Raw genomic sequence first — 22,627 nt, forward strand, 5'->3', positions numbered from 1 at the left:
TTTCTTATCATGAATATGAGCAGGCTTAGGCTTAGTTCAGTGACTTTGTGAGATTATCAAGGATTCTGGCTTTTTCTTTCCTTGTCTCACCATGGGTTGGCTACCTCAGCTTTAAGCATTATGTTCCCACACAATAGTATCTCAAATAGGAAAGAGGGAAGGGGGCCTGAAAAGAGGCCTTCTCTTCCTATGTTCTTTTTTTATCAAGGAGAAAAATCTTTCCCAGAAACCCCACTACTTGAGTTAACCCCTTCTGTCTCATTTGTCTGAACTGCTTCATCTACTTAGCCCTAGACAATGACTGGCAAAAGGGAAATTATATTTTCATGATTGGTTGCACCAATTATTATGATCATTAGATATCTCTTAGGGCTGGGCTCAATTGCTGTCTAACCAAAATCATGGTACTGTTAAGGCAGAAGAGAGTTTCCTTTAGGATAAACAAAAAGCAGATACTGTTACAGTGATCAAAACTAAGAGATGGCCTAACCAGAACATCATAAATGTACTTATTATTGTAAGTAGCTACCAAGTCATTACTTTTTACCATGAAAGGATGAACCCGAAAATGCAATTCACTTAAAACAATATATCCAGACTGGTGTAATGTAAGATCATTGTATAAGGGATCAGAAGACTGTTTGGTAGCTAATTTTGGACGTTGGTTAGAATTACTTTGAATCATTAGGAAGACAATATAGCTTAATGTTTAAGAACCTAGACTTGAGAATCAACCTGCTTGTATTTGGATCCTAGCTCTACCATTTACTGTCCCAAATTTAATTTTTCCCGAGCTTTGACTTTCTATGTTTAGAATGAGGATACTTATAGGATTGTTGTGAGGATTACATCAGGTAATGCTTGCAAGCTGCTTAGCTCAATGCCTGACATATGTGCACACTCGGTAAATAGTAATATTCTTAGTGAAATTTTTCTGTATCTAGAATTGCTATTGTAATATATTTGGGGTTTTTTTACAGTATTTTCTGTAAAAAAATGTATTTCCCCCATACCATACTCTGTGGTGTTTGACCTCTTAAACTATAATCAGCAAGAGGTTAGGTCTGACAAGGCTAGAGATGGGGTGGGAGCAAGGAGAAAAAAGGAGGTTGTAAGAGAAATCTGCTAGAATGTTGGTCATAGAGTCAAAGGTGAGGCGGGATGAATCTTAGAGGCGCTGGTTTGTAAATAAGACTTTAAAGTCGGTTGGGGAATAAACCCATGCTGAACTGTTAGAGGTGGAGGTCAGGAGAATTATCAGTCTTCACATCCCAAATTCTAGGGCCTAAAAGAGAACACTAGGAAATCTATATAAAGACAAAGAGGAAAGATGACAAGGGAGCTATGTGCTGTGCACCTTCATGTAGGATACTTCATAGCTAAGCTATATGACATTTACTTAAGGTTTACTTCACCTGGGGGTATCCACCAGAATACCATCAAATGGGAGACAGATCTAAACACAAGAACTGATCGTACATGCTGAATTACAGGGAGCTTGTTTAGAAAAGGGGTCTATCAGAGAAAGCAACATTCCAATAACCTAAACATAGATAAACATGCATTTGATCTTTTCTTTTTTAACTTTTAGGTATTAGCAGTGAACATGTTACGGGAGATGAAGAGTGGCAGGATACCTTGCTGGGGAATCTTCTATTTAGTGCTGCACTTGGTCAAGCTTGTGATAGTGACAGAGCCTGGTAACTTATAAGCCAAAAGAGAGGACCCAAGAATAATTATGAAAAGAAGCCAAAAAGATTCAAAAGTTCTGTAGTCTATCAACTTGGAGTCAATAACTTATGACAGGACCATTGCTTTACACTAAAGTGGTATAATTACAATGATCCTTGAGAGATCAAAAAGAGTAGAATTAACTCATTCTATCCTATATATTAAGGCATGGATAGCTCTAGTGTTGGATATGGCTCCATGTAGAATGCTGAGATTTTAAAAGAAAAACAATAGTTTGGCTTTTGAAAGGATAAACTTCAATTATTTAGTGTGTAAATAAAGAATAACTGCATGTTATAATATGGTAAATTTACATACCCAAAAGATAAAAATGAAACTCCACAGCACAGGATACAAGTTGAATATTGGTGGTTCTAATTGAGGTAGCATATGAGAATCACCTGGGCTAAAGCAGGTAGGCTAATCTACCTAAAACATCCTAAATGAGTATCTTAGAGGTAAACATATGCTTAATTATTCTAGCAGTGTGTGTGTGTGTGTGTGTGTGTGTGTGTGTGTGTGTGGTTGTGTGTTGTGTGTTGTGTGTTGTGTGTGTCCTGAGCCAGGGGGCTATTATCCAAATTACAATATAAAAATTGGCTAGATCCCTTAGGTTTTGCTGTGGTATGGTTCTGGAGATGGTGTTCTTTCTGGCTTCTCTTATACCAGAGGTGATGATTTGCATATAAAATTGTAGGTGTCTTTGTTATACAGAGAAAATGCAAGACCTATTGCGAATCTGAATATTTCAGTTAAATAATTTAACAGATATTTATTAGGCATATGCTTTTTTTTTTTGCGGTACCGCTGCGGCCTCTCCCGGACGTGCAGGCTCAGCGGCCATGGCCCACAGGCCCAGCCGCTCCACGGCATGCAGGATCCTCCCAGAACAGGGCACAAACCCACATCCCCTGCATCGCCAGGCAGAGCCCCAACCAGTGCACCACCAGGGAAGCCCTAGGCATATGCTTTATGCCAGTCCTTGTGTGCTGTAGGCAGAGGGATAAGAACAGATCTATTTCCTGTTCCCATGAAATTAATGGTCTAATAGAGAAGATAAAAAGTTACAAAAATAAGTGTGCAAGTACATCTTTGATAAGTTCTTCAAAGGATATGTGTATGGGTGGTATGGAAGCCAATAATAGGTGCTTGTGACCTAGGCGGGTAGATTAGGGAAGGCTTCCTTGTAAAATGAATAGGCAGTACCACAGCAATATTGTGGTGCCAATGTCAGAGAAAGCATAGCTATTATGAGGGAATGAGGGAAGGCTTTGTCAATGGAGTATAGAAAGTGAAGTAGAATGTAGAGTCAAGAGCAAGGTGAGGCTAGAGAGAAAAGTATGAGCCATCCTGTGTTGAACTTTATAGGCCTTATTACAGAATCATTTACTGCCAAGCAGTAGGAAACCACTGGTAATTTTAGAGGGGAGATTGCTGAGTGACCAGAGTAGACAGAGGTAGACAGTTATAAAGCTATTTTAATAATTAAGGCCATAGATAGTAGCAGTGGTAAGCACTATAAGTGAACTTCAGTGATTCTTAGGAAGTTCAGTCAATTGGACTTTGTGATTGTGGCAGCCGTGGAAGTACACTGATCAAACCTCCCTTTAAGAGACCCTGCTGTGGGGATAGCCTCTAGTTTACACAGCTTTGGATCTGTCACAACATCCATGCCAGTGCCATGATTCCTAAACCTGCTTCCAGCCAATGATTGAATGTAGCCAAATCTGGTCATCGTGACTGAAAGAGGACTCCCTTCTCTAATAGGCAACCTTTGCTTAAGGACATACCATTGGTCTGGTCAAAACTTTCTCAGAATTGCATTGCACTGGTACTGCTGTTCCTATCCTGTCATCCTTCCTTTCTACTCTCACAGGTGTCAGACCTGTATCACCCTCTGTAGGATTTCCTCCTCGTCTCCAGCTTCCTCCCTCTTTATCCTTCAGAAGCCTTTCCCCTGATAAATCTTCTGCATACTGTATTAGTTTGCCAGGGCTGCTATAACAAAGTACCACAAACTAGGTGAACTTAACAAAATTTTACCACGTCACAGTTTTGGAGGCTAGACATTCGAAATCAAGGTATTGGCAGTGTCGGTTTCTTCTGAGAGTTATGAGAGAGTGACTGAATGTTTACGTCCCCCCCCCCCACCAAATTCATATGTGACTGTACTTGAAGATAAAGCCTGTGAGGAGGCAAAAAAGGTTCAATGAGGTCATAGGGGAGGGGCCCTCTCTAATAGAGCTGATCCCTTATAAGGAAAGGAAAAGAGTCCAGATTGCTCTCTTTCTCTTCCTTTACACCTGAAGAAGAGATCATGTGAGCACACAGTGAAATGACAGCTGCCTACAAGCCAAGGGAAGACGCCTCAGAATGAAACCTATCTTGCAGGTACCTTTATCTTAGACTTCCCAGCCGCAAGAATGGTGATAAATAAATTTCTGTTGTTTAAGCCATCAAGACTATGGTATTTTGTTATGACAAACTGAGCAGACTAATACAGAGAAGGTTCTGTTCCAGGTCTCTCTCCTTGGCTTTTAGATGGGCCACCTTCATGATCACTTGGTGTTCTCTCTGTATCCATATCTGTCTCCAAATTTCATCTTTTTGTAAGGACACTGGTCATGTTGGAGTAGGGCTCATGCTGATGACTTCATTTTAACTTGACTGACTCTGTGAAGACCCTGTTTTCAAACAACATCACATTCTGAGCAACTAAGGATTAGGATTTAAACATATGAATTTTCAGGGGACACAATTCAACTCATAACATACTCATCTCTTACTGGTGTCTGCTTCTTGAAAAACGTGATTAGGTTTGGTGAATGGGAGATGAAGATGAGAGAGATTTCAGATAAAATAATTTTTACTGTGTGTTATATATTGGGTTGAATTTCTTCATGAATATCATAGACAACTAAAATTGTGGCTCACCAATTTTTATTTAGTTATGTCTCAGTGCAAAAAAAATGAGTTCCAAAACCATTCTTGATCAGTAATTCACTTTTCTTGCCAAAAAAAGTCAAGGCAAACAAATTCTGTATCATTAGTCGTACCTTTATTAAGATTTACTCTGCTTTATCGTTGTGCCTAATCATATAGGAGAGTGTCTGTCTATAAAATATACACTAAATACTATATTCCTCAGTCAGTTTTGAATGCGTAATAGAAGAAATTAAGAAATAATATTACTTATATAATTCCTTACTTAATAATACCCTACAGGCATTCAGTTAAAACAAGAAAATCAGATCGGTACAGCAAGTTACAGCAGGTTACATTGATTGGTTTTCTCCCTTTCAGAGTAGTAAAATGAAATGGAGTTTTATTCTGTTGTGTTTATTTTATGTGGCACCATACATTTTTACATAAAATTTTATCAACCTTACTTAGTAGTTTAGTTTTATTTTTCTACTGTAGCTTTTACATGTTATTTAAACAGAAATAATTCTTACCGACCTGAGTATAATGGAACATAGAGGAATCTGCATCTATTTTAGATAGCTATTTGAATAATAACTTGAATACCTGGAAGGTATCTAATCAAGATCATTTACCTGTGATTGCCATGTGATGATGAATATAATTCAATATAATAATAAACCATATTGCTATTTTCTTTTGTCTTCTTAGGCTTCCATATTTTCCTCTCTACACATTTATAGATAAAGTCCCAATTTTTTTGTTAACAAAATATTTTTTCATGTTGCAGTTATGCGTTTACTATGTCTGGTAGAAAACTGTGCATATCTATGATTATATGTATGTAGTTATTAACATACTTGGACAAATTGGGCATCATGAGCTTAATGAAAACATTAATTTGTAGGATAAGAGCCATAGCTGTTAAAATTGCATGAATTTTAAATCCTCCTCTCTTTTGTTTAAAAATAATGTACACTGCATATTAAAAATGGAAGTAGCCTTTTTACTTAAAGTTTCAGTATATTTTTATGTGTATTGTATTTTTCACTTCATATTTATTAGTATTTTAAGTAGGTGGTTCATTGAATCAGCCCAATAATTTTAAAGCTTTATAAGTGTTTCTGGCTTTCCCTGAGAAAAATCACTGCATATGGATGTGTTTTATTATATTTGATGTTTTTATGGCCATAAAGCTGTCATGACCATGCAGCTATCACCGCCTATATCCTTGGACTTAGGAAAGACATTCTTAGGGAAGTTGCATTTCAAGCTTAAATTCTATTTAACAATATATAGTTTTTTATTTGACTTATTCTTGTATGAATTAGTGACGTTTACTAAAATACCACATTCATTTTAACTGAACTGCATTCCCCTATTTATTTGGTGCCTGAGAGTACACAGTCTTTGCATATGAAGTAGGTTCTTATTAAAGAGTTTGGATTCAGAAAGTGGTATTTATATACACGTTAAAAGACAGTAGAAGCTGAAATAAATGATAAAGTGCTCACACCAATGCAGTCAAATGTTTAAACAGAAAGAGAAAACAGTGTTATTGGGCAGATTAGATTAGCCACTCATTGAAAGATTGGAAAATCATTCAAGGTATGGTGATGACCTTGGAAGTGGAGAAGAGTGTCAGCTGAGATGTCAAAAGTCCTTAAACTCTATGTTCATATCATTTCCTTTTTAAAGACTTGGCAAGGTATCCTGTGACTGACAATGACCTGGTTATTAACATATTGACTATTTGATATGTAATATGTGACTTGAAAGAATCTAGTTTATTTCCAAAAATAATTTCACATGACTGAAAATGCCAGAATGTTTGGAAGCCATATGGTTTAGAAAGTTGAGCAACAGACTGGCAAAAGGGAAGAGAAGAAATTATGACTCTGAATATTCTTAACTTAAGCTGCCAAGTGGCTTCACTCATTCTTATGTATTCACTTTTTAAAATCAAAGCAATGCGTGCAAATGTTATTAAATCACGTGGTTCAAAAAGACCAATAGTGAAATTATAATTCCCCTGTACCTTTCTATTCCTACTTCCAGTGTCAGTACTTCTATCATTTCTGTTCTTAGTTCTTCTGTAAATTACTTTCATAAGTCTAAATCAGAGATTGGCAGACTGACCCATAGGCCATATCCAGTCTGCTGACCTGTTTTTCTAAGGCCTATGAGCCAAGAATGTGTCTTACATTTTTAAAGCGTTGTAAAAAAAAAATCAAAATAATAACTGAAGAAGTTAAGATGAATGTGTGACAGAGACCATATGTGATGTACAGTGCCTAAAATATTTACTGCCTGATCCTTTACAGAAAAAAGTTTAGATTTCTGGTCTACATAAGGTATGTGTGGATGTGTATGTTTATCAGCATACACACATATTCAATGCATAGAAACATGCACACATATATATACTTGTAAATTTAACAACTAAACACATGTACTTTTTCACTATATAAAGACAGGCTTATACTTCATGCCATCACCAGTTCTACCTCATTTTTGCCAGTTATTAGTATTAACTCTTTCACTGGTTATATTTGTAGCTCTAAATACTATACTTAAACCTCGGTTTCCTTTTCTACCATCTTTGGGTGGGCACATAGAATAGATTTTTAGGCAGTAATTAGTGGAAATTATCTTGGTTTTTACCTAAAGTTAGTAATATTTTGTAAATTTTGATCACTCAGCCAGGTACTTTATACCCAGAAGCTAGCACAATGCCTGATGCTTAGTAAGACTCAAATATTTCTTAGTAAGGCTCAAATATATATACACACACGGGACAGTTTGTCTCCTAGGGGTCCCCACTATGATTTTTACAGAGGCTCGTATTGCTCTATACTTGGTGCTATAGTTGTAGTATTTCTTATCACACTTATTACCTCACACAAAGTGAATCAGAATTTAAGTAAACTTATTTGTTATTACTTGCTATCTTCTGTTTTGTTTTTAAACTCCCATAGATACTTGTGTGAAACATTTTTCTGTATTTTTCTGTATAGAAACATTTTTCTGTGTATAGAGTTGAGGTTGTTACATTGGAGGTGATATAGGCATTGATTTCAGGGTCAGATTTGGATCACTGAACTAGAATATGATGTCACTCAGACCCTCAACAAATATTTAAGGAGAATCTTAATCAGACACTGTGCTACAAAGTAGTAATACAGTGCTGAACATGATAGGCATGGCTTCTCTCCTCATGCAACTTAGTGGGAGAGACAGGCAAATAAACACTCAAATAAATACATACGCAGCACACATAAATGCAAACTTCTAAATAATTAGAAGGAAAAGAACAAGTTATTTGAGAGAGAAGGAGACAGTGGGGTTCTAAATCATGAGACGCCTTCATATATATACAGATAATAGTTAAATATTAAAATATTTTCTCTCCTCTAGAGCAGTAGTTCTCAAACTTTAGTTTGCATCAAACTCACAAGGAGTGGTTGTTCAAACACTGGTTTCTGGGCCCCAAATTCAAAGTTTCTTACTCACTAGGTCCGGGTGGGCATGAGGATTTGCATTTCTAATAAGCCCCTAGATGACTGTGATTCTGCTGATCCAGAGAACCACACTTCAAGAACCATTGATCTAGGATAGTGGCTTTCAGTACATTGGAGACACTTGTAGAACGTTAATAAGCTATTGATGTCTAGTTCCTATCCCTGGAAATTATAATTTAATTGTATGGCGATACGGCCCAAGTAAGGAGCTTTTTAAAATACCCTAGGTGATTCTGATATGCAGCCAGGAGTGTACGCTACACAGTCTAGAATTTGAGTGCATATATACATACAGTTTCATAGTGGGGCAGAAAGTACCTAACACTGCACAGTGGTAAGGCATGGAGGAGATGGGGAAAAGGCTGGAACATAAGCCTTCAGTAAAAATATTGTACCAGAACTAAGACTTGAGGGATTATCTGTCAACATTATACGTTGACAGAAAGAGAAGAAGGTATGTCAGACAGAAGAAATGGTGATGGCACACAAACATACAGGAGTAGCTTTTGTTTAATTGATAATCCTAGGTGGTAAATTGGTTTCGTTTCTGAAATGTAACCATTCTGATATTGAATGCCTCCAATGTCAGAAACTGGGATAATTTATTTTTAGTTTACAAGTAAGTATAAAGATCATGTATACCATATTCAAATAATTTTTATTCATTAATGTTCTATTTAATAGGATGAGAAGAAGAAACCGAAAGACTAGGAGATACGGAGTTTTGGACACTAACATAGAAAACATGGAATTGACACCTTTAGAACAAGATGATGAGGATGATGATAACACATTGTTTGATGTCAATCATCCTCGAAGGTAAGTGTTGAGCAGTTTAATTCCATGAGTCAGGAGGTACTTTGACAAGTAAACTGAAAAAATAAAGTAGAATTTCATTTAACAGTTTGTATCCTAAATGATTATTTTCAGTTCTATTTAATGAAGTTCTTTGTGATACCCAACAAATAGCTCACATTCGCATTGCTTTGCTAAAAGAGATGTAAACAATAGAATATCATCCCCCAAAGAAATCATTATTGTAAATCTCCTTGAAGAGCTTGGTCCTTTTAACTGCTGCATAATAATAATTCTGTGTGTGTGTGTGTGTGTGTGTGTGTGTGTGTGTGTGTGTGAGAGAGAGAGAGGGAGAGAGGGAGAGAGGGAGAGAGGGAGGGAGGGAGGGAGGGAGGGAGGGAGGGAGGGAGGGAGGGAGGGAGGGAGGGAGATTAGTAAACTTGATTTTCTTTTTGCATTCTGAAAATATTTTGGTTTTAGTCTGGGTTATTCTATTTGTAAACAGTGTTTTTTGCAGAATTGTGGGACTAATCGTCAGTGGTCTGACAGTGTGGCTATAACGTCTATTCTCAGATCTATTCTCACTGAGTGTTAAGACCTTTCCTAAAAGGTTTGGATAAACAAAGTTACATGGATATAGACTAGTTTCAATGCAAATAGAATGAGGAAAGGAGGCAATAAAGGTTCCACTCAATAGGGAAAGACATGTTGAAATAGAGGAGGAAATTAGTTGGATGAAGGAAAACTGGAGTCCAGAATCAGCTGCATATAGAAAGAGTACAGAAATCTGGGGGTTAAAAAAAAGACTCAACAAAAATTGGGCTATTAAATCAAATACATATGAGCTTTTAGTTGCTGGTAATTCATTCATTTAATAAAAATACATTCATGAAATGCCATAAAATAGTATTAGAGACCTGATATATAAACATGAACAAAACAACTGTATTTGTTCATTAGGGATTCAGTCTCTTAGTGAAAATAAACATGAATAGAATACATAAAAATGTTTTTATTTAGAATATTCTAAAGTTTATTTAGAACATTCAAATATACCCCCTGAAAGACCTTAAATTACCTATAAAGTATTGTACAATGCCCATTAAGTCTAATATTGCCAGTTGTTGACTGCTTCTTTAGGTGTGAACCTGATGAAGTTGCTTGCATGCATTTAGGAGCCACTGTGTATGATAGATACTAATCTTTACACACTAGAATGACAGTAATTGTGAAATACAGTTGGGAACTGAGACTGACTGAGGGAACACCTCACCATTTCTCTCATCTTGGGCTCACCCTACAGAAGGTGCTCATTGAGGAGGATGGGGGGTGAAGTCTCACTTTTTATATAATTATTTTCCTTTAATTTTCAGCAAAGTTTTTATAGTATTTAAAGAGTGTGGTATTTGTAGTATTTTAAAAAGCTAAATGCATATGAGGTACCTCTTCTGTACACACACAGAAAGGGAACACAAAAAAGGAAGCTGTTGACTTAGGAAGTCGGGGTTGTTTCCAAAGAGGAACTGAATTTGAAGCTCAGTTTGTCTATTTTAAGTGTGCTTGACAGTCAGAAGCAACCATCCAGAGCTTAGTAGTTGTGAAAAATGATAGTTGTTCAGAATGTAAGTAGCAGAAAATGTCTGGAATGCAGCCTGTTGTGTGTGCACATGTATTTATACATGAAAGGTGTTATACCTGGGGATCAGCTGTGACAAGTCATGGGGATGGGCAAGGTCTTTTTTTTTTAGCAAAATAGGAAGAATTTTTTTTTTTTTTTTTTGCGGTATGCGGGCCTCTCACTGTTGTGGCCTCTCCTGTTGCAGAGCACAGGCTCCGGACGCACAGGCTCAGTGGCCGTGGCTCACGGGCCCAGCCGCTCCACGGCATGTGGGATCTTCCCGGACCAGGGCACGAACCTGTGTCCCCTGCATCGGCAGGCAGACTCTCAACCACTGCGCCACCAGGGAAGCCGGGAAGAATTTTGTAGTCTTTTAAGGAGTTTGGTAGTGCCCTGCTATCATTGGAGAACTACTGATGTCGCTTGACTGAAATATATGTAATCAGATAACGAGATCTGTGTTGTAGTAGGGGGGAAAGTGGCCTAGGAGTGATGAAGAGGGACAGAACTAGGGAAGGTAGGAGGGGCATAAAGAAGGGGACAGTTTCCATGAGATATAGTTACCTGTATCCATCTTTTATTCTGTATTTTGCTTCATCACAGACCTTTCTCCCATATTTATCCCTCTCTTATGCCCTGCTTCTCATGAATCTTGCATTCCATTAGGCAGCTAGACATTAATCAGAGTTACATAAACAGAGAAAGAATAAAAATAGGGTGGTGTGAGAACCAATAGTGGGGCACAGAACACTTAACCAAAAACACATGGTCCAGAAAAGCCTCTTGGAAGTGACATGTAAACTGAGACTTGAGACATGAGTAAAAATTAGCTAAATGAAAGGTGGATACAGGGGCAGGAGTTGGAGACAGAACTGCAGTCACAAAGTACCAGAAGCAAAAGAGTATAGTATAGTGTATTCAAGAAACTCAAAGAAGTTAAATATATGCTATATTAATATGTGTGAAATAAATGAATGGGTGGATGAATGATTTTTGAGCTTTGAATGCAAAAGGAAGAGGGTAAGGCAGAACAAAGAATCAGAAGGCAGGCTGTGATCCATGTTAATGAGTTAGAAATTATTCTACAGGTTACAAAGAGACACTTGGAAAATTTTAAGACAGGGAAAACAATCAAAGCTATAGTTCGAAGATTACTGTGCATAAATTGGAGAAGAGTAAGATAAGGAGTAAGGTGACCAGGAAGAAGACCCGTTAGATGGTACACGTACATGGGGTGGCCTGTGCTAGGTGATAGCAAGAGAAGTAGAGAGGAGTGAATTATTCAAGAGGCTTTGAAAGGTATTATCAACAAGATTTAGGTATTGTGTTTGGGGGGTGAAAGAGAGAGAAATGGTAATAATGGAGAAGCAGTTTTGGGAGTAATGATAATGATAATTATCAGTGATAATTGATAGTGAAATCAGCTTGAATTTTTTAGTATTATGATACCATTTACTTAAAACACTTAGAATAAACTTTAACGTACATATGTCTAGATTAAGTAAGGAGAACAGCACTGTTAAGTGTACTTACCTATTCATTCATTCATTCATCCAATAAATGAATGATGTAGCAACTAGTTTATACAGCAACTATTTAATGCCTGGCACTAGTCTAGGTGCTTGGAACACATTAAAGCAACAGAATAGAAAAGACAAATTTTTTAAATCCTGACTTTGTGAAGCTTAGCTTCTAGTGGGGAAGAGGTGAGATTGGGGGGTTGACAGTTCATTTTCATTTTTACTTTTCCTTCTATATACTTCTATGTTATTTGATTTTTTTTTCTTCAAAGAGCATATGTTCATACATTACTTAAAAAGAAAAAACTTTCTGTCTGGGAATAATTTCAAATCTACAGAAAAGTTATAGGAATAAAAATAGTACAAAGAGTATCCTAAACTTTTTATCTAGAATCACCTTTCCTTAACATTTTACTTTATTTGTTCTCTTGTGTTCTCTCTTTCCTCACATAATATAGATATGGAAGATTGCATCCCTCTCATTTTATATTTAAGTGATGTTCTGGTATTTCCTTATAATTAGATTCAGAGTATGCATTCTTGGTGGAAATACTACATAGATCTTTCTACATCCTTCTCCGGATATTGTATCTGGAGACACATAGTGTCCATCTGTCCTTCAGTAGCAGTGTAATTGTGATGTACCTCTTCAAGGTTTTGTCTAATTTCTCTAGTATGCACTGTTTTTTTCCCCTTTGCAACTAATAAATAGACATTTTAAAATCATGAAAATATTTTGCTTATCATCAACATTTCCCCCTAGGTTTAGTACCCATTTGTCATGATTCTTGCCTGATCTAATCTTCACTATGATAGTTGCAAAATAATGATTTTCCAACCACAACATTTCCTCCATATTTACCATTCAGCATGGACACTGTACTGTAAGCAAGAGCTTGCCCTCATTTCTTCTTTTTCTACCTATCCGTGTGCCTATCTAACTATCTATCTACTTACCTATCTACTTATTGACATTATGGAATCATGATTTTCTCTTTTTTCAAAGGTTTATAATTCACTGATGTACTTGCCAGTGGGAGCCTCTTCAAGCTGGCTTCTGTGCACTTGTGATTTGCTCCCTTTTTTTTTTAAGCACTTCCTTACATTTTGGCCTAACAAGGTGTTCCAGGCTCATTTTGTACCTACCCTGCTACAGCCATGGAATCAACCATTTCTCCAAGGAGGCTTAGTTCCTTTGGGTACTAGGTGAGCTCTTTGTTACTGGGCGTCCTTGCTTCTTGGCCCTGTCAGCAGACAAGCTTATGAAATGTATACATAAGCGCACATGCACACGCACACACACACACACACACACACACTCGTGCACACTTATACATGCATATTTGCATATATGTGCATACTTTAGATATTATTACTTCACACCTCCCATTCTACCATTCCAGTCCATCCCCACGGGGTTCTTTCTTGCCTTCTTCCTTTTCCATAGTGGCATTTTTCTTGTTCATTGTGTTAAGAATGTCTCCCAGCAACATCCTGGCTCCCAGCAACATCAATATGTTTACTTCTTTGCTCAATCTTATAATAAAACTAATATAGTTTCAGAATTGCTTTGCCTAGAGCACTACAATAAACAAATCTACCAAGAAGAGTTTAGGATTTGTTTGCAGTTTTCTCCTCAGAGCCTCATCCTGCCCAGGACTGAGGGTAGTCAGATACAGTAAGTAATTTGGCTTAGTTCTTTTTTTTCTCCCCTCTTCTATGTGGTTGTAATAGTCATTTGAAATATAATTTAAGTCATTTGCTTGCTTCTGTTTTAGATTTATTCTGTCCTTCCCATTTTTACTGTTTTTTTAAAATATGAAAAACACTAACATGCTTCCAAAAGTAAAAACTATACCAAAAAATCTTAAGAATATACACCCACTCACTCTCTGGCACACTCAGAGAAGCAGCACTCCCTCATATCCCTTCCACTCCATTCTTCCCATCTCACCCATTGTAGATAATCAACTTCATTATTTTCTGGTTTGTCCTCCTGTGGTTCTTTTGATGAAAGTTGGTTGGAATATGTTATTTCTTATGTTTCTCTTCTTTCTTACACAAGAGGTAGCATATAGTGTATATTCTTTTATATTTTTTGGTTGCACTTAATAGTATCTCTTGTAAGTCATGCTACATAAGTTCATAGAGATTTTATTTTTCACAGCTACATAGTACTCCATGTTGTGTATGTATCATGATTTATTGAATCAGTTGCCTATGCTCTGATGTTTAGATAGTTTTCAATGATTTTGCAATTACAAATTATACTGCAATGAATAAACCTGCACATACATATTTTTATATTATTGGAGGTGTATGCTCAGGGTAAATTTATAGGAGTGGGATTATTATCAAAGGGTGTGAGGTCAGTTTTAACCATGAATATTGGAGGTGCCTGTGATATCCCAGAGGACATAGCAAATTGGATGGATTCATTTTTTCACTAAGAGCAATGATAGACTATCTGCCATGTATCCCCAGGCACTTTACTAAGCTCTGGGGATACAGTGGTGAACAAAAATGGACAAAATGCCCAGCCTCATGTCGTTAACAATAGATATACATACATAGGCCAGAAATACAGAACAAAGAAGTCTGAGCTAGACTTAGGATTCCCAATTATTGTTTTTTGACCTTGCTAAAACCAGAGGTAATGCTCTTCTCTAAGCCCGACCTACTTTTGCACCTTTTAAAATGAGCAATAAGATGGATATTTCAGGGTGCCAAGAAGCAAAGACCAGTTTTTCTATTCCCCTTTTATTTTCTTCTTCAAACAGCATTAAATAACACCTACACTGATTTTAGATCTCTACTGTGATTTTTTTTCAAGGTCTATGCACACATCGACCTCTTTTTCTGTCTCTCACTTTGAGGAAGGTAGACACATTTCTTTTCTAGTAATGGACAGAAGTTTCAGAGAAGTGTGGACAGAGGTGTGTTTGTATTCCTATTACCTTCTGTAACTTAAAGATTATTTTCTGTTGAGATATACAGTCCAAACTCTATTACTTCATTTGAAGTAGATTCAATGGGCAGGACTTTCTCTGATCTTCCAATGTTGGTATTAGATATTAAACATGCATTATGCCATCAATTTATTCAACATTTCAAATTTATCTTGTGGGAAAGATGCACAGATCTTCCTCAACTTACAATGGGGACATGTCCTGATAAAGCCAGTGTAAATTGATGATATCGTAAGTCGGAAATGCATTTAATAAACCAAACTTAACTGAACATCATAGCTTAGCCTGGCCTACCTTAAATGTGCTCAGAGCACTTATATCAGCCTATAGTTGGGCAAAATCATCTAACACAAAGCCTGTTTTATAATAAAGTGTTGAATATCTCATGTAATTTATTGAGTACCACACTGAAAGTGAAAAACAGATGGGTTGTATGAGTACAAAATGGTTTTAAGTGTATCATTTGTTTACCCTCGTGATCACATGGCTGATTGGGAAGCATGGTTCCCTGCCACTGCCCCGCATCACAAAAGAGGAAAGATAATACTAGCCTGAGAAAAGATCTAATTAAAAATTTGAAGTATGGTTCCAACTGAATGCATATTATTTTCACACCATGATAAAGTCAAAAAAAAATTGTTAAGTCAAACCATCATAAGTTGGGGACTATCTGTATAGATCCTATTGTAACTCACTTTAATAACAGCTGATAATCATGGTTAATGCCATTTGTTGCTCTCAATAAAAGGGAAAAATCAATACTTATATGGAGAGTGTATCACAAGGTCTTCGTAGGCCCTGAAAGAGGATTTTCAGGAAGGGCTTCCCAGAGCAGTCATATAAATGGTAGAAAAAAGCAAAGGAATGTATGACAGTGGTAGAGAGAATGTCTTTAGAGGGATAAAATCAGGCAGGGGTCCTATCACTGAGCCAGGGGGAAACCTGGACAGAGTGGGGTAGCAGAACTATAATAGGTGTAATTATAATATCACTTAATAGTAAATACCTGCCTTAGTGCAGGATGTACCAGACACTGTGCTAGGCTCCTTAACAATGAAATCATCAAGACCATCTTGCAGGGTAGTTTCTGCATTGCTCTCACTTTAAAGATAGGAAAACTAGGGCTTCCCAGGTGGCGCAGTGGTTGAGAGTCCGCCTGCTGATGAAGGGAACACGGGTTCATGCCCCGGTCTGGGAAGATTCCACATGCTGCGGAGCGGCTGGGCCCGTGAGCCATGGCCGCTGAGCCTGCGTGTCCGGAGCCTGTGCTCCGCAACGGGAGAGGCCACAACAGTGAGAGGCCCGCGTACCGCAAAAAAAAAAAAAAGCTTTAGGACTTCCCTGGTGGCGCAGTGGTTGAGAGTCCGCCTGCCGATGCAGGGGACACGGGTTCGTGCCCCGGTCTGGGAAGATCCCACATGCCGCGGAGCGGCTGGGCCCAAGGGCCAGGCCACTGAGCCTGCGCATCCGGAGCCTGTGCTCTGCAGGGGAAAAGATAGGAAAACTGAGGCTCAGAGAGTTTAAGTAATCTAGGTTTCTCTTCCTGCTGAAATCTCATTTCATTTTTCAAATATTTATTTGATTTATACCCATAAAAAGAATAATTCTAAAGTCTGTTCATTCTGTCTTCTGTACAAGCACTCGCTATTGTTCATTTTTCAAATGGGACCCCCAAAATTAGGAATATAAATATTATTATTTGCCTGCCTTGCCAACTGTAGTGCAGAATCATATTAGTCTACAGTATAACTGCTGGTGATTCTTGTTGGATCATGTCTTACTGATGGTTCTTTCATTGTTTAAGTGCTTTCTAAAATTAGTACATCTTCATTTTCCAAATTCTATCCACAAAATAACGGGAAGCAAGTCATTTCCAGAGAGGTAAATTAATTTCCTTGCTAAAAATTTCATCACAGTATATAACTATCCTTTTGTAGTCAGCTCTTTCTGAGAGGGGTATTTTTAATGTGGCTTTTAGTACATAAAAATTTTAATAGTAATTGTTGGTGGCTAGAATTTGGAGTACTTATTTTTAACTTTCTTTGCATTAGATTGAACCATATGAAACTGCTAGTATATGGTTTAACCTAAATTTCCTGAAGGAAGTTTATTATTTCATGTAATAAGATATAACAGGTAGGGCCAACTCCAGGCACAGTACATCAGGGCTCTGGCTTCTGTTCTTTGTGATCCCTTTGACTCTGACCATCTTCAAGTGCGGGCTTCATTCTGAGGCCAATAATAGGATGGTGCCAGCAGTTCCCATAATCATGCCCAGAATAGTAATTTTCAGTGGAAGTTAGGGACCAGCTATCTTGTGTCTCCTTCTTAGGAATGAGAATAGTTTCCCCAGAAACTCTGTTTAACAGAGTTTTATTTTTGTTTTTCATATCATTAGTTATGTGATCATTCCTAAACTAAACACTTGCAAGAAAAATGGAAGTACCATGATTAGTTCAGAAATATTATCTGGGGTTGAATGGATATTGAGGAGTTAACCATCCTTACCACTAGATTTAAGCATTGAGGTTAATACAGTCAAACTGGGAAAATTTGTAGGTATGTGGAAAAAAATAGCTCAAGCAGTTTAGTTAATATGACTTCTCTTGAATTTGCTATTGATATCCTAATTTTGTATATTAGAGGTAATTTCTTTTGTTTGGTTACTGAAACATTTTGTGCAAAGGAATTATAAAACTGAAAACCAAATATCAATTCTTTAACAATTGTGTAGGACGGTTTAGCTCTCTCAGATAGAAAAACTGATGAGTAATCAGAGACAGCTGTATATTAACTAAAAATTACCTTCATTTTTCTTTAAAAAAATGTTGGAAATAAATACTCATAAGCAGTCTCAAAAACGCAGTTTAAAACAGTGCTTTACAACACAAAACAAGTGGAAAAAATACCTTGTTATTCTGTTTGATTTCTGCTGAACAGTAAAGTTATTATTATTATTTTATATTGATGTACACTAAAGGACATTTTGGCAATCTTGGTAGCAGCTTCTAAAAGCTAGTACTGCTATCACTTCAAGGCTATTCTAGTGATTTCTGCCAAGTATGTAATTTTAAAAACTCTATATTTGCTTTTTAGCTACTTCCATTCTGCTTCATTAAATTTAGTATTGTATTGTATGTGTTCATTACATTTGTGCTCAATGTTACTTGGCTACAAAGTATTTTCTGGTTATTAACATCAGCATATCACAGTCAGGAAGCAGATTTGATATAAGTGTGTTAACCAGAAACTCTCATTAAGAAGATCTTATTCAAACAGTTATCAATTTGAAAATAGTTCTAATTTCTAAATTACTACTTTCAATGTGGAGCATAACATTTTATCAGAATAAACACTAAGGTTATTCAAAGTAAATAGAATATGTATAGGAATATGTCAAAGTACTAATGCTTATTTTAGATAGAAATTGGTATTTAAGGATGTCCAGTGTGTGTTACTAGTAGGATAGTCTGTAGTTTACCCATTCAAAGGGAACTATGCTGTCTTTGTCATTATTTAAACAGGTAATAAAAGAGAACCTTCATGTAGGGTTTTGGGGTTTTTTGTATGTTTTACTTTTTTGTGGACATTGAGCCTTAGAAGAAAATTTGCCTTGCTCCATTCATCATCACAGTGTCCTTATTGGTTAAGAACATGAATAATTTGTATATTATTTCAACAAATGATATGTAACATTAAATTCTGTTTGGTAATGCTGTTTTCTCATCTCAGCACATGGTCTAGAGTTGCCCTGTCTAATATGATAGCCGCTAGCCATATGTGGCTCTTCAACATTTGAAATTTGACTAGTGTGACTGAGGAACTGAATGTTTAATTTTATTGGGTTTTAACTAATTGAAATTTTAATTTAAATTGCCAGATTGCTATTGTGTTGGACAGTACAGACCTAGAGCAAAAGTGGTTGACTGATCTGGTCTAAACTAATTCTGTCAAATGGAAACTTACAGAACAGTTGAATCACAAGTTTCTGTTCATATAGCAGTTGATCTATTTAATAAAATGTTTACTTACTGCTTTGGTTCAGGATTTATATTCTGCCGTGATAGTCTGGATTGCAGACTCTCTGAGGTATATAGTGGGATAGTTGGGCATGGGACGCAGAGCATAGCCACCTGTAAGGTTGATTTATGTGAATGGGGTTGCAGGACAGTACAGGGACAAGGACCTCAAGTTTATGGACAGAAAAAGTCCTAAACACAATTATTAAGGCATTAACCTTTCCCATCATTCTCAGATAGTGTTCATTCTTTAAAATCCAAAGATATTATCTCTTCTTTAAAAGGACCAGGGAGGGAAAAAAAGCTCCAGTAATCTAATATTTGCAAATGTATTTAAATGAACAAAGAATAACAATACTCTTGACTACACTAGGACAGTTTTTCCTTTCAAACTTGATTTGGTTTAATAGCCATTTTGATAGTTTAAGATTTTCCCAGTGAGCTCTTAGTTTGTCCTTGAAAATGTCTTTTTTTATTGTATCATTGCATAATGTGTAGAGACAGAACATTCTTGAAGCTTGAAAAATACTCACACTGAGGTTTCCATAAAATGTATTGATACTACAGACTTGCTTTACCTCATAGAAAAACATGTGATAAAAATATTTAACATGAGATTTACCCTCTCAAATTTTTAGTTACATAATACACTATTGTTAACCTTAGGTGCAATGTTATTTAACAGGTCTCTAGAACTTATTCATCTTGCATAACTGAAACTTCATACCCTTTAGAGTAGCAATTCCCAATTTCCCTTTCCCCTCAGTCCCTGGTAACCACCATTCTACTTTCTGCTTCTGTTAGATTGACTATTTCTTGCTACAAGTAGTAGAGAACCTAGAATTACAGAGACTCGAAAATCTTTTCCTATCATAAGAAGTATGCAGGAGTTGACTCCTGGCATCTATTCAATGGCAGTTTGATTACAGGATCTCTACGTCTATGCAGTTTTCGCAAATCTTTTCTGATGTTTGTTTTATCATGGTTATATGGCTGCTTCCATTTTAGCCATCACATATGTATTCCAGAAAACAAAATAGTGAGAGGCAAGAACCCAAGCCACATCTGTCTCTTTATCAGGAAATCAAAATTTCTCAGAACTCTCCCCTTCCCCCCAACAGACTGCCACCCTACTTTGCTCACAAAAAAAATCAGTATTTTTATTAGCAAACAAAAAGGAGATAATAAATATTGAGCAGACAGCTTATAATATGTCACTCTGGCTATTCAGAGTCTTTTCTGAAGGTTAAATTTGGCAACTGGCAAAAGAGAAATGTTGGGTTTGGAGTTGGGGGTCACTAAATGTAGGCATGAATTCCGAGGAATTATTTATTGTTCATGAGTAGCAGGTTTTTTAATGACCTTCAATATATATTTTTAAGAAGCTTAAATTTACCCTCAAATTATAATTTATTAGAATCTCATTAGCTTGTAATAATCTAATCATTTAGAGGTCTATTATAGATTGCTTACTAAAGATTCAGACAAAACAATAAGTTGGAAGAGAGTATTACTCATTCTCATAGGTATCTCCAGTGAAGTTCTATGTGTTAATGATGATTATAAAGGACGGTTTATTAAGTTAGTAAAATCTGCACACCTTTGGCTTTGGTTGGACTATGTGCTTTTGGTTGTAATGGCTCTTATTAGCAGAAGTTTCTTGGAATCTATGGTTTGGATTAAGTAGCAGTAAAGCCTGATGTATAATTAGAATTAAAGTCTATAAAAATATGTGATGAAAATATAGCCTCATATTACCATAAACTAGTCAATAAGGTAAGAAAATGGGCAAATTTGCCCATTATATAGTTTAGAGAAAACCTTATCTTCTGTATGGATAAATTTTGTAACTGTATTATAAATATTAAAAGCATTTTTTATTTGTTTCATTGAATATACTTCCAGGCCTGCAACTTCAATTAGTCCTCATTTCTGAAGGTTTAGACATAGGATCAGTTAAGAATTGTGTTTATAGAAACTATACATAAATAACTACATTGTATACTTAAGTCAACTAAAGTTGTTTATGAATATTATATAAGGATATAACTTTAGTATGACTATGAAATAGCCTTTAATTACCCACAATAATTGTATATAAAATTCCTTTAAAAAAGTTAGAATTATAATTTGAAGAATATTATCTGATATAATTAATATAGACAAAGTAATCATGTTTTATTGGTGCCACTCATTATCATTTCCTTAAATACTTTCATTATCTTCTGTCATTTCAAATCTTTGGGAATATTTTTAAATGTGTTTAAATTTGTTCCAGGATGGGCATTTATAGTATTTTTATTTTCCTTGCAGATAAAAATGTGCCTTTTGATGAGAGGACTTCATCTTTCTACAATGAAGAGCAGAATTTCTATGTTTAAGGAATAAAAAGCCACTTTATCAATGGGGGGGTATTTAAGTTACATATATTATGATAACCTTTAATTAATTTCTTGTTGCAAAAAATACTGTATCATTTTGTTATGTATTTCTCTGTGTAGAAGTGCTCTTAATGGGCTCAGAGTTGTTGGGAATAAATTGTACCATAATAGAAATTTGAAAATTACTTTAAAGCAGGGTATTTTCTGATCAGTTTTTCTTTCTTGCTTACCTTATTATTGTAAACTGTTTACATACTAATCAGTTAATCTTTTTTTTTTTTTTGGCCAGTTAAGGTTTGGTTTTGTTTTGTTTTTTTTCCTGGAACTATAATTCCCAACAAACAACTGGTGTGTAAAAACAATTTAAAAATTTCTTTACCAAGATGTATTTCCCATTTTTGTGGGGAAAAGAAGCCAAATTTATTACTTTGCATTTGGGTTTTTTGAATATTAAAAATGTCTGAGTTGTATGCAAAACAATAAATATGATTTAAAATACTTTTAAAGTGGTACAGAATGTGTTTACAAGATAAACACAACACTATAGAATTACATATTAACATATGTATTTTATTTGATTTCTAGAAAAATCTGTCAAAAAGAGTTATTGTATTTTAGCAACTTCCTTGTTAAATTATGATACTACTTTGATTAGATATTTCAGAAACCAGTGAATTTCAAAGCCATTTAATATATTTACAGTATTGTGAGAGAGAGAAAAGTAACGGTGAAAACATTCACATCACATTATGACATAGGAGAGTAAGGAATTAAAGTATGTGTATAGACCTTGGAGTCAGACAGACCTAGATACAGAGACTGACTTCATTATCTTCTGAACATGTATTTAACACTATTGAGCTTCAGTTTTTCACATTCTAAAAATTAGAGGAGAACTTAAAAGTATGGGTCACAAACTCCTTTGCCAAGAGGGGCCATGGAGGTAATTTAAATGTGTGTGTCAGGATAGGCTAGTCATATAGTAGTAACAGATGGTCCCCAAATCACAGTGGACTAACAGCAAAGATTTATTTCTCATTACCCTGCCCATTTGTTATGGACTGTGATTCTGCTCTTCATTGTCTTTTCTCCAGGGCCAAGGCTGATGGAGAAACCTCTGCCTGGAATACTGCCTCGTAGCTAAATGTCCA

The 22,627-nt window shown here is 36.1% G+C and overlaps 1 protein-coding gene across 2 annotated transcripts in view; it reads left to right on the forward strand.

Moving 5' to 3' along the window:
- The window catches only part of FAM174A (family with sequence similarity 174 member A), a 35,449-nt gene extending 13,474 nt beyond the window's left edge, over positions 1–21,975 (forward strand). The window contains exons 2-3 of one of the 2 annotated variants that reach the window (XM_060146169.1): positions 8,859–8,993; positions 21,409–21,975. In XM_060146169.1, coding sequence (XP_060002152.1) covers positions 8,859–8,993; positions 21,409–21,412 — 139 coding nt within the window. In that variant the 3' untranslated portion in view covers positions 21,413–21,975. Of the gene's footprint in view, positions 1–8,858; positions 8,998–21,408 lie in introns of those variants that run through there. The other variant, XM_060146170.1, reaches the window with a different exon arrangement.
- Positions 21,976–22,627: the final 652 nt, after the last annotated feature.

The sequence above is a fragment of the Lagenorhynchus albirostris genome, chromosome 3, assembly GCF_949774975.1.
Source record: "Lagenorhynchus albirostris chromosome 3, mLagAlb1.1, whole genome shotgun sequence".
NCBI classification, from domain to species: Eukaryota; Metazoa; Chordata; class Mammalia; order Artiodactyla; family Delphinidae; genus Lagenorhynchus; species Lagenorhynchus albirostris.